The sequence below is a fragment of the Hyperolius riggenbachi genome, chromosome 8 (assembly GCF_040937935.1).
Source record: "Hyperolius riggenbachi isolate aHypRig1 chromosome 8, aHypRig1.pri, whole genome shotgun sequence".
Classification (NCBI taxonomy): domain Eukaryota; kingdom Metazoa; phylum Chordata; class Amphibia; order Anura; family Hyperoliidae; genus Hyperolius; species Hyperolius riggenbachi.
The window spans coordinates 200,559,066-200,572,269 of NC_090653.1; the positions used below are offsets into that span (position 1 = coordinate 200,559,066).

General features: G+C 42.3%; 1 protein-coding gene across 3 annotated transcripts in view; it reads left to right on the forward strand.

Annotated features, from left to right (window-relative positions):
• ASTN2 (astrotactin 2) overlaps nt 1–13,204 on the forward strand; it is an 818,428-nt gene that overhangs the window by 336,872 nt on the left and 468,352 nt on the right. For all 3 annotated transcript variants that reach the window (XM_068248102.1, XM_068248105.1, XM_068248104.1), the window contains exon 6: nt 9,597–9,764. In XM_068248102.1, coding sequence (XP_068104203.1) covers nt 9,597–9,764 — 168 coding nt within the window. The remainder of the gene's footprint in view (nt 1–9,596; nt 9,765–13,204) is intronic.

The following is a 13,204-nucleotide window of genomic DNA, read 5'->3' on the forward strand; positions in this document are numbered from 1 at the left end:
TGCACGAATGCAATTTCATGCATGCGCTGCCAACGCACAGTGATCGCACGGAATGCACATTGTGGTGCGCTAAAGCGTGGACATCGGCAGCTGTACCCATCGGGGAAACGTATGCGTTGTGCGTTAAAATGTTCCCAGATGCGTTACAATGTAACGCATGGGAACGCACACCTGTAGTGTGAATGGTAACATGGAAGTCTATTGACTTTCATGTTACCATATGAATCTTACATTATGTGCGTTGCGTCAAAACTGACAGCGCAGCACATAGTGTGAATGAGCCCTTAATGGTCATAGTTGGCTATATTTGCTGCTTTGTGGTTACGGCGGGTATACTAATAAATAGCATCACACAGTTTCTGCACACCCATGATGCGAATCCTCGTTTTACCACATCATGGCGGAAACACTGCTTTCTTTTGCCTCGCTGTTACATTATTACATTAGCTCCGCCCATACAATATCATGGCCACGCCCATTTTTCGGCGCGGCGCAACCCCCCCCTTCCTGATTAGCGGAAGCACAGTGGGCGGCATTGAAGGCGGAGATCTGACGACATGACGCTGCCGGGGCTTGGAACGCGGAAGTGGTGAGTAATTCTCCGCGTGCCTCCCCGCCACCGACCCCGCACTTGCCACCGATAAATGGAGGGGGAGAGAGGCAGAAGGAGGGGTCCCAGGTGAGGGAGGGGGGGATATTTCCCCCCTCCCCACCGCTGCCTCCACTGCCCCTCCTTCTGCGCTAGAGTATGCTGCACTTTCGGAAGAACGTGCAGCATTACATGTAACGCAACGTGGGCAGTGTAAACAGCCCACTTGTGTTACATTGCTGTGCGTTGGCGGAGCGTTACAGGCTGCACTAACGTGAGCCTGTAACGTCCCTGTGTGTAAGCAGCCTTAAGGTTGTTTACTGGTTTTGCAATCAATTAAACTGGCATCCTTGATGAATCAAAAAGCTGTAACATAATTGACAAAATTCCCACTTTTGTTTTATGGACAACAAAAACCTTCACTCAGATGCATGTAGATGTCTCTCATTCATAGACTACCTAATTCATTTTTTTTATAAACGTTATTGGATTGTATTTCATAGAACAAATTAAACCACAAAATGTGCTTTAAGTGGGCTTTTATGCAAAACACATGTTTAAAATATACATATTCAGCATAACATGCTGTAGCATGTGATAAACTATTCCTGTGAATAAGTGTGATAAACATGATCATTTTCTGTGACATTTAACTCTGAAAAGGACTTTATTAGCCCCTGCTACCAGATTTCTGTATTATTTCATTTAATGGTCCATGTTAATGTACATTTTATTTTTACTCTTAAAGAGAACCCGAGGTGGGTTTGAAGAATATTATCTGCATACAGAGGCTGGATCTGCCTATACAGCCCAGCCTCTGTTGCTATCCCAAACCCCCCTAAGCTCCCCCTGCACTCTGCAATCCCTCAAAAATCACAGCCACGCTGCTGACAAACAGCTTGTCAGAGCTGGCTGTCTTTATCTCTATAGTGTCAGTCTGCTGATCTCCCCACCTCCTGCAGAACTCCAGTCCCCGCCTGCATCCCTTCCCTCCCTGCTGATTGGAGGGAAGGGACGGGGGCAGGGACCGGAGCTATGCAGGAGGTGGGGGAGCAGCTGAGACTGACACTACAGATGTAAACACAGCCTCACAGCATGGCTGTGATTTATGAGGGATTGCAGAGTGCAGGGGGACCTTAGTGGTGTTTGGGATAGCAACAGAGGCTGGGCTGTATAGGCAGATCCAGCCTCTGTATGCAGATAACATTCTTTAAACACACCTCGGGTTCTCTTTAACACTGTTTTATAATATCTATGAATATGTTGAGTTCCATATTTTGAAGCATATCTAACAGTAATGTTCAATTGTTCCTGGTTTTATGGATTTACATATTTATTTCTACATTATAAATGCATCTGTTAAGGGAAGCCTAGTCATTATAAAAAAAAACATGATTTACAGTCTTTGGAAATTGACTCCTAATTGAAACACTGGCTTGTAAACTGGCTTGTATCCTGTGAACTCAGTGTCTTTGCACTGAATGGCCAGCAGCCTTCTTACATTATCATTACATTTTGTGTTCATGTTGTGCTGTTTGTACAGTTTCTTCTACTAGGTACTTCTATGGGCTATACTCAAAACAATTGCAAAATATATATATATATATATATATATATATATATATATTTTTTTTTTTTCTGCCATTCTTCTTTTCAAATTTTCTCAAGCTATATCAGGTTGGTTGAGGACCATCAGTCGACTGCCAGGTTCAGGTCTCTCCAGAGATGCTTAATAGAGTTCTGTCTCTCTCTACATTTTGCTTTATTCAGCTTTCTCTCAACCCTGTTCAGTTTCTCACTACTGAAAAACACTTGTACAACATGATGCTGCCACCACCATGTCACATTATTGGGATGGCACTGGGAATGTGATGAACGCCCCGTTCCACCAGACATAATAATTACAATCAAGGCAAAACAGTTCAATTTTGGTCTATTCAGACCAAAAAAAAATATTTGTCTGCAAAGTCCAAGGGAACGTTCATTGTTTTCACTGGGAGGGGCTTTTTTCTTGCAAATCTGCCATGAAGCCCAGATCCATGGAGGGATGTCCATATGGAACTTGGTAACATCTCCACATATAATCTCAGGAGCTAAGTCAGAGAGCCCATCGGGTTTTTGGTCACTAATTTACTAAGGCCCTTGTCAGGTGAAAAGTTCTTGGAACTCTACTGGTAGTACCAATCGTGTTAAATTTCAGAATGATGGCGGTCACTGCACTCTTTTTTTCTTTTTTGTTCCATTTAGTATCCATAAAATGTTTCTCACATACATTTATTATAAATAAGTTTCCAAAAATTATTGAGAATAAACTACTTACGCTGAACCTTAGTGTTTTTTCTAAGGGATTGTTAACAGAAATTGATTGCTTTATGTAAAGCTCTTTAATAGAGCGAATTTTAGTTAAAGACATGTATTTTACTATACCAAAAACAATGCAGCTAAAGTTGCCCATTCTTCTGTTACATGCAGATTTTCATAACTCTACACACACACCTTACCTTTTGTATGGTTGCCATGTGAAAATCAAACACTTGTCCTTGAGTTTATGAATTAACTTATTTTTTGTCAGAACATGTAAGCTCACCACCCACCTCAAGGGACCTCATACCTGTTGAACTCCTACTTTAAACATGTGCAGAATGGAATTATTCAAATACTTATGTAACACTTGAAATACCAACTCAATAAAAAGGAAAAAAAATGACCAGTATGTCCAAGATGTTGTGTATGTTTTTTTTGTTGTTGTTATGTGTTAATGTAAAGACATTCAAAGATGAAAAAGAAAGACATGGTGTACACAGTTGGAACCTTGCACTTGGTATAGAGCCTTACAGAACTAACCATTTTGTTTTGAATGAGACGCTTAAAGAGACTCTGTAACAAAATGTTCAGCTTTATTTCTTCTATCCTATAAGGTCCTATACCTGTTCTAATGTGGTCTGGCTTGCTGCAGCCTTTTCTAGTTGCACTGTCTCCGTAATAAAGCCTTGTCGAGGCAGAGAGGAATGCACTGCTATCACTGCTCTGCTGTAATAGGGAGAAGTTAAACACACCTCCTCCACGCCCCCTGCAGGCTCTGTGTGTGTGCTGTGTGCATGAGTCAGACAAGGTCTCTGCTCACAGCCAGCATCTGCAGGCTCAGGAGCTGTGACCTTGTGAACAGCTGTGAGTGCAGAAAGATCAGTTCAGAGCTCAAACAAGCAGCTAAGGCAACAAGTGGTGTAACATTCCAGCAATCAAATCCCGTTTGAGAGGAGCCTCTGCAAACAGGCACCTGCTCTGATTATTTATTTCCTGTTTGATGGCCATCTTCATTGTTTACAAAAACAATGAATAAAACAGTGATTTTATCACCAAGAAAGCAGCGGGGAGCAGCGAAAATGTCACAGAGGGGCCTAGGAGAAGACAACAAATGGGCTGGTATGTTTATTTATTTAAGATTTTCACAGTACAGATTCTCTTTAAAGTGAGAATAATGAGGTTCTTTATGCATATGTGTTTCATCTCTGCGATATGCAGTAATCCTGCAAACAGTTCTATTTGATTATTGTTGAAAATCTGAAAACTTTAAATAAACCTTTTGAGACAGAAAAACATAGATATACCCACAAAATATGGCTCAGTAAATATTTTGTATGTGCTGTTCGTGAAGATGTAAATAGCTCTTTTTTTCATACAGATGGAAAATTCTGAAAATGGCTGTTTTATTTTTTAGGCCAAAAATAAAAAGATGATATAACAAATATAAGAAAGCTATATAGATACTCGCAAGTACCAATCCTCCTCTCCCCCCCCCCCCCCTGTAATACAGACTATGACATGTAGATCCTAGCATATAGGTGGTTGTCATGGATTCCAAATATTGCTGAATGTGTCTGAACAATCTCTAACTATAAATGCTGCTTTGTATAGGGGTACAGCATACCTTGTTAAAGGACCACTTTCGCTAAAAATCTTAAAACTTTAAAATGACGTGAACACGTACAAATGAGAAGTACATTTCTTCCAGAGTAAAATGAGACGCAAATGACTTTTCTCTTATGTTGCTGTCACTGTAAGTAGGTAGTAGAAATCTGACAAAACCGACAGGTTTTGGACTAGCCTAGCTCCTTATAGGGGATTCTCAGGGTTTTCTTTATTTTCAAAAGCACTTAGTGGATGGCAGTTGATCTGCCCAACTGCCAAAAAAAGTGCAAACAGTTAGGGGGCGGTCTGCATCTTTATATAAATCATTTTCAGGGATTGTCTCTTTAGAAATGATAAAAGCCATGTGGAGAATCCCCCATGAAGAGACAGACTAGTCCAAAACCTGTCGGTTCTGTCAGATTCCTACTACTTACTGTAGGTGACTACAAAATAGGAGAAAAGTAATTTATAGCTCATTTTACTCTGCAAGAAACATACTTCTTATTTGTATGTGTTTACATGTATTTAAAATTTTACAATTTTTATGATAGTGGTCCTTTAATGACTTGCAATAGTTTATTCAAGTTTATTCAGGGTGGGTTTGATGCTTGCAATTCTATTATACCAGTTTTTCAGTATTAGTATATTAGTAATTGCATCAGAGTTATTTTCTTATTGGTGGAGAGACTAGTTATTCAACTAATCTCAATATTCGTGTTTCTAGTTTAAGCTGCACAATACAGTTTACAGTCGCAGGTGAAGCTTTACATACTTCATTCCACTGGATATTTATTTTTGGGCAATACCAAACCTTATGGCCTAGGTTGGCATCAGGCTTTTAACATTGATTGAAAACAGAGGATGCAAGTTACTTGGTGTGATAGGTACATCCTGTGAATAATTTTAAATTGAATAAGGTGGTTGAGATTATAAATTTATTAGGTTTAATCCAGGCATCTTCCTAAATCACTTCATTCAAGTCTTACACAAGGTCCAAGGTCTTATATTTGTAGGAAGTGAGTTTTACCTCTGTTTAAAAACTTATGAGACCATATATTTGGAATAAGGGCTTGGGAAGACTCTCTTTTATTCTAAATCAGAGTCCAGTCTTAAAAAATTCAGACTAGAATGAAATAGGCTTGGCAGGGTTGCAGGTACCAATGTAAGTATTTATTAAACAGGTTTTATGCCACTTTCAGAGTATTGAATTCCATGAGCTGGCCAATTAAAAACAAGTAGCCCGGGATCTGTTTCCTTCCACTGCTGAATATGGTATTTTCATGAATTCCCTTAACCTCCTTAGCAGTAACCACTGCGGAGGATTGCTCAGGCCCGCTTGGCCGATTTGCATAATTTTTTTTTATACACGCAGATAGCACTTTGCTAGCTGCGTGTTACTTACGATCACCACTGCTCCATGACAATTCGCCGCTACCCACCGTGTTAGAGGGTGCCCCCCCCCCCGAGACCCCGTTCGCTGCCTGGCCAATCAGTAGGCAGCATTGAGGGGTGGATCGGGACTCCCTCTGACGTCATGACGCTGGTGATGTCATGCCATGGCGACAGGGAAGCCCTCATGGAAATCCCGTTCAGAACGTGATTTCCTGATGGGCCTTGTCGCCGGAGGCGATTGGAGTGGCTCGGGGGATGCCTCTGCTCAGCGCCTATCATGTAGCTAGCGCTAGGCTAGCTACATGATTTAAAAAAAAAATTAAAAACAGTGCTGCGCTGCCTCCCTGGCGAATTTAATTGACCGCCAGGGAGATTAAATTAGAATTCTTTCCGACCAGCTGCGGAACACTGTCTCCTTTCACGGGGATAATTTCTGAACTAAGTTCTATGTTCCGATGACTATGCAATTTGATTGGGTGATGGGGTATGGGACCAGAAACACTGGTGCCACCTTATAGTGTGCATCTTTGAGCCTCACGGGAACCAAGGCAGGCAACCTTGAGTTCCACTGCCGTATTATATTGATCAGATTAGTTTGAGAAAGGGGTTCTTTACAGTAAGGGTTGTTTAAAATGTGGAATATCTTACCACATGAAGTAGCACATTTTAAACTTGAATTTAACTGGATAAAGAGGAAAAATAATAATTAATGTATTCTAACATCTTGTCAGTATACAGGAAGAGAGTCTTAAAGAGACTCTGAAGTCTCGTAAAAACACGTTTTTAATAAAAAAATGTGTATAACATCTTTGCCCTACCTAAACCGCCACATTCCCGCAGCTGTACACTAACTAAATCCCCCCTAACTCCCCGGGGGGCAATCCGGGCTGCGCTTCCGTGAGAGGCAGAGCTATGAGCCACAGCTCTGCCTCTCAGCGCGTCTGTCAGCACGAATAGCCGCCTCTCAGTCTTCCTTCACTGATTGGGGCGGGGAGAGGCGTAGATCTGCCGCTGATAGACGGGCATGGAGGCAGAGCTGCGGCTCATAGCTCTGCCTTCAACAGCACAAAATACATGACCAAGAAAGTCATGGATTTTGCGGGGGAGAGGGAGGGGGGAGTTAGGGGGAATTTAGATGGATTTCAGCGGCGGGGATGTGGCGGTTTAGGTAGGGCAAAGATGTTAAACACATTTTTTTATTGAAAACATGATTTTTCTGAGACTTCAGTATCTCTTTAAGAAGAAGGCTGCACAGCAGGAAGCTTACTCTTTTCCTTTTAAGTTAGCCAATATATGATATCACCCTGATTCAAAACATCTTGCTATAATAACTAGGACATTTCTTGCAGTTTTGATCCAGGAATTTTGTCTGACTGTCACTTGGAGTCAGGAAGGTAGTTTTCTCTATTTTAAAGCTAATTGTCCCACGTCTTGTAAGGGTGCCCATGAATTAATTGATTTTGCAGGCAAATCAACCTTCTGATCCAGTAATGATATAGAATTGGAGGAGAATCGGTGCCACAACATTTCTGGCTGAAATCATTCGAATTATTTGATTGGCTTGGTAGAAATTCTCGAGCGCAAGGGCGCGATCATGTGAGCAGCAGCAACAGCATTTTTTCCCCATGACCGATGGACCCCCAGCTGATGTCTCTCCAAGTGTATGTGTCATCCTATGGCCATGGGGAGTGTTGAAGACTCACTTCACATGCTGGTGTGACTCCTTGCCTCCTCCAGTGATCAGTGTCACCGACGAGCACCTGTTCCATGTGACACTGCCACATATAGTAACGTCATTACAAGTTTGTAGTAACGTCACTAGTCAAATGATACAGACGCTTGCGGTGACACTGGACCCAGGGGGAGGCCAGAAGTTGTGCCAGCACATACTCTAGGGGAGTCTCCAACACTCACCATGGGGGGGGGGGAGTTACACATACACTTGGGGGTGGTGGCCTGGCAGGCAGTGGCGCTAAGACAATTTGTAATCATGCTAAAATATATTGCAAATCTGTCTGCAGCGTGTGGGCTGGCCATAGATCCCTATCTGATCAGATTAGATCAGAGTGCATTAGGCTTTTGTTTGTAGGTTATCCTTATTGTCTTGTGGCATTTTATTAGAGCAAGATTATGTAGCATTGCACAAACACTGCATACGTATGCCAAACTGGTGGGGGTATGGAACAGTTTTCCACCAGTGAATGAAAAGGTGAAAGAACTCAAACTTCTGGGCACTAAAACAGCATTCTTAAAATTGCAACTCCTGCAGTGACCAGTTGCTTTCTATAGTTATCTAATGAGCTTTTAGCTGCAAGATTAGCTATCACCAGGCTCTATATCCCACATATTTTGGAACTCAGAAAAAGTATTATTGCACTTAGAGTCATAGTTAATCAAAAATAAAGTAATAAATCACCCACATGCCAACCAGGTGGCATTCATTATTCCAAAAGTATTTCATACCAGACTAAATGAAAAGGAATGAAATACTTATTCTCGCTTCCAGAGAACACGAAGTTCACACTCAAAATACATAGGTGAAAAATGCATGCCTAATGCACATTAGAAGAGAGGAAAAGTGGCAATTTATATCAGATAGTGGATCATCATACTACAATTTTCACTTGATACATTTTGATACATTTTTAAAATCCACATGTACGTAAATATTAAATTAGCTTTCGGTAATTTCATTGTGTGTTTTACATGATGTTGTGTTGAAAATATTTTCATATTCTAAAATGCAAAAAAGAGTGTTTTGAAAAAGCAAACATGAAAGGATTTGCTTAAGGAGATGAACAGTGAAGATCAGCAAAACATCACTCTGATTTCTCTTTTTTTCCCTTAGAAACAACATCAGTATGCTTTATTCCTGTGAAAGTTACTTGTAGTGTGTTGACTAGCTTGACAAGGAGTGAGTCAGTTTTTGCTTTCTGGTAGCCATGCTATGGTTGTGTGTTTTCAAGCATCTTATCTTATGTTCTGTTGCACAGGACTGTACCACACTCACATTTATCCTTAAGGTGCAACTAAATATGGAGAAAGCAATAACTTTCTGCCACTGATACAGTTGTTTAAAAATGCGTTGCCCTGTGAGAGCAGAAACACGATGAGTTGTGCCACACGCTATGCTTGGGTTGCACTGGGTACAGTGAAGCAGACAGTGAAAAGTGTGCTTCACCCTTACAGTTAATGCATGCAGCATGTTAAGATGTCACATCCCGTTATACCAGAATGCTCCTACGGCACGGTGAATGGCACATAGGTGGTGCATTGCAGTGTAGTAAGCCGTGTTACAAAGTGCCTGTTACACGGCACCTCAATGCACCACTGTAAATGTGGCCATAGAGATATTGTATTGCATGTTAATTACCTGACTGGTTTTTATCAATAGTATTGTGGACCTCACATTTAGTAATAAGGCAGATAATACATGGATATTTGCACTCTTGTCATTAGAAGAGGTGTCTTCTTCAAATTGTCTTGTTTTGCAGCTCTCGTTTTATAAATCTTTTTCCATGTTTTTTAAATAAATGCTACTGCTTAATCTAGAGTGACAACATAAGTGACAATTTAAAATGTAAATATTTTAGCTAGTTTTGCTTGAGGACTAAAATCTGTAATTTACTAGGTTTTTTTATCTACAGTTAAAATAAAACTATAACTCAAACTGGTAAACTACAATTTTTATCTGTTTCATTTGCAGGCAGCAGCTTTGTGATTAGTGAAGGCAGCTACCTTGATGTATCGAATTGGGTGAACCCTTCACAGCTCTTCCTGTACTATCAGGTGAATGCCAGCTCTCCATGGGTACGGGATCTTTGTGGCCAAAGAACTGTAGATGCCTGTGAGCAAATATGTGACCCAGAAACAGGTAAGTCCATTGCTGACTACACATAAAAGATTCACACCTTGTTTTAAATCCATGATGCAGCCCCAATTTGTTGAATGAATCATCTCAAGTAGGCAGCAAAATCCACGACCAAGAAAGTCGTGGATTTTGCAGGGGAGAGGGAGGGCAAGTTAGGGGGGATTTTGATAGTTTATAGTGGCAGGAATGCGGTGGTTTAGTTAGGGCTAAGATATTAAACTAATTTGTGAAATAAAAATACTTTTTTTAGAGACTTCAGAGTCTCTTTAAATGAATAACGTTCCAAAACACAATAGGGTGGGAAACCTGCCCTTGCGAGCTTACAATCTAAAGGAATGGGGTGGAAACAAGAGGTAGGGGAAGTACACAGTTTACAGTGGGATGCGAAAGTTTAGGCAACCTTGTTAACCACCCTGGCGTTCTATTAAGATCGCCAGGGTGGCGGCGCAGCAGTATTTTTGTTTTTGTTTTTTTTTTAAACCGTGTAGCTAGCCCAGCGCTAGCTACATGATTCCCCCCTCCTGGCGGCGTCTTACTCACCTTTCCGATCGCTTCTGGTGCATTAGCGCATTACCGTTCTGAACGGTATTTCTTGGAGGGCTTCCCCCGTCGTCATGGTAACCATAGTGATGACGTCACCGATGTCCTAGATGTCGTGACGTCATCGGGAGTCCCGATCCACCCCACAGCGCTGCCTGGCACTGATTGGCCAGGCTGCGCAGGGGACTCGGGAGGGGGGGTTCTTACGCGACGGGTAGCGGCGCATCGGCGGCGAGCTGCGGCGATCGCCCCCCACACGCAGCTAGCAAAGTGCTAGCTGCGTGTTTTTAAAAAAAATTGTTAAAAGCGGCCCAGCAGGGCCTGAGCGGCGCCATCTAGCGGTCATGCACGAGCTGAGCTCGTCCATACTGCTAAGATGGTTAATCGTCAGGATTTTCCTGTATAAATTGTTGGTTGTTACAGTAAAAAATGTCAGTTAAATATATCATATAGAAGACACCCACAGTGATATTTGAGAAGTGAAATGAAGTTTATTGGATTTACAGAAAATGTGCAATAATTGTTTAAACATAATTTGGGCACCACAAGAAAATAAATGAAATCAATATTTAGTAGATCCTCCTTTTGCAGAAATTACAGCCTCTAAATGCTTTCTGAAGGTTCCAATGAGAGTCTGGATTCTGGTTGAAGGTATTTTGGACCGCTTTGCAAAACATGTTCATTCTCTCTAACTCACACCACAGTTTTTTAATTACTGTATTTTTTGGACTATAAGACGCTCCGGACCATAAGACGCACCTAGATTTAAAAAACCAGGGGAAAAAAATAAACTAAATCTGGTGCGTAGATGGAGCAGGGGGTCTTTTTAGAGCCTCTTCCCCCCCCCAAGCTGTGAATTCCCACCATTCAGTCTACCACATTTGTCCAATTTATCAGTAAAGAAGGGCCACTCTGAAAGATGATTGTCAAAGTTTCACTTTAAATACATAAATCCTAATACACCGTTAATGGTATGCTATTACAACCTCTGATTGCACAAACATTTTTTTTTAAACCACCATAAACATCCTTCATCTACACCTTTACATAAAAGAAAATTGCCATTGGGGAGATTAGGAATCAACAGCATTCCAAACACTTACAGATTACGCAAATAAGTACCCACTCCAAATTGTACTTCACCTCTCACCATCTGATCCATCTCCAGCCAGGATACCGCAGCCCCCTCCGTCGGTCTGCCGGATCGTGCACTCACTCCTCTATTAATCCCATCACCCGATTCAGCCCTGCGCTCCACTTAATCTCCGGCTAAGTGAAACACTTCTCTGGCCCGCTCTGTCCTCCCCGCAGTTTGTGCACGCATTCCATTCGGGTGGTGAAACAAGCAGCATAAAGTGCAGGAACCGCCACGAGGACAGAGCGAACCGGCCCAAGGCACTATGATCCTGGCTGGAGATGGGAAAATGTGTGGCTGGATCGGGCAGTGAAGCAGACAAGCTGCCTAATGGAGTGCGTGCATGAACTGCCGGGAAGACAGAGTGGGCCAGAGAAGTGTTCACCTAGTTGGAGATTAAGTGGAGCGCAGGGCTGAATCGGGAGGATCGGCTAAGTTATAAAGACGCATTCTGCACTGTACTTCTGGCCACACATTCGGACTATAAGACGCACTGACTTTCCCCCCCTAGTTTTGGGGGAGAAAAAGTGCGTCTTATAGTCTGAAAAATACGGTATATTCCGGTCTGGGGACTGAGATGGCCATTCCAGAACATTGTACTTCTTCCTTTGCATGAATGCATTAGTGGGTTTTAAACAGGGTTTAGGTTTGTTGTCTTGTTGAAAGATCCAGCCCCGGAGAAGCTCAGCTTTGTCACTGATTCCTAGACATTTTATCTCCAGAATCTGCTGATACTGAGTGAAATCCATGAGTCCCTCAACTTTGACAAGATTCCCAGTCCCTGCACTGGCCACACAGCCCCGCCACCATATTTTACTGTAGGTAGTAGGTGGTTTTCTTGAAATGCTGTGTTCTTTTTCCTCCATGCTTAACACCCCTTGTTATGCCCAAATAACTCCATGTTAGTTTCATCAGTCTATAGCACCTTATTCCAAAATCAAGCTGGCTTGTCCAAATGTGCTTTATTATACCTCAAGCGGCTCTGTTTGTGCTGTGGGCGGAGGAGAGGCTTCCTCTGCATCACTCTCGCATACAGCATCTCCTTGTGTAAAATGTGCCGAATGGTTGAACAATGCACAGTGACGCCATCTGCAGCAAGATGATGTTGTAGGTCTTTGGTGCTGGTCTATGGGTTGAGTCTGACTGTTCTCACTATTCGTTGCTTCTGTTTATCTGAGATTTTTCTTGATCTGCCACTTTGAGTCTCAACTTGAACTGAGCCTGTGGTCTTCCATTTCCTCAATATGTTCCTAACTGTGGAAACAGACAGCTGAAATCTCCGAGATAGCTTTCTGTATCCTTCCCCTAAACCAGGGGTCAGGAACCTTTTTGGCTGAAAGAGCCATAAACGCCACATATTTTAAAATGTAATTCCGTGAGAGCCATACAATATGTTTCAAACTGGGACAGTAGGGCTTACGTCCCTGTTGCCATAGTGATGTGTATACAATTGATCCGCCAGGCAGTGGAAGTGTCAGACACAACTTCAGCTTCTCTTGGGTTTCAGCAACATCAGCAATTTACCCGAGAGCCAGACAGGAGAAATACTGACTAACATCTTGTACAATTAGCTAGCTGACTTAGGGGTTGATTCACTTTGTAGGGCAAGATCCACGCACTTTGATTGGCCCAATAGGCTGCCTGTCACTTGGAGAGTGAGAAAAAGTCCCTGCACCTTATATTCCAAAGACAGGAATCCCCAAGTTAAAAATGCCCACCGATACGAACCGCCGACCCACCGCTATGTCAGAGACTCCCTGCCTTGTCC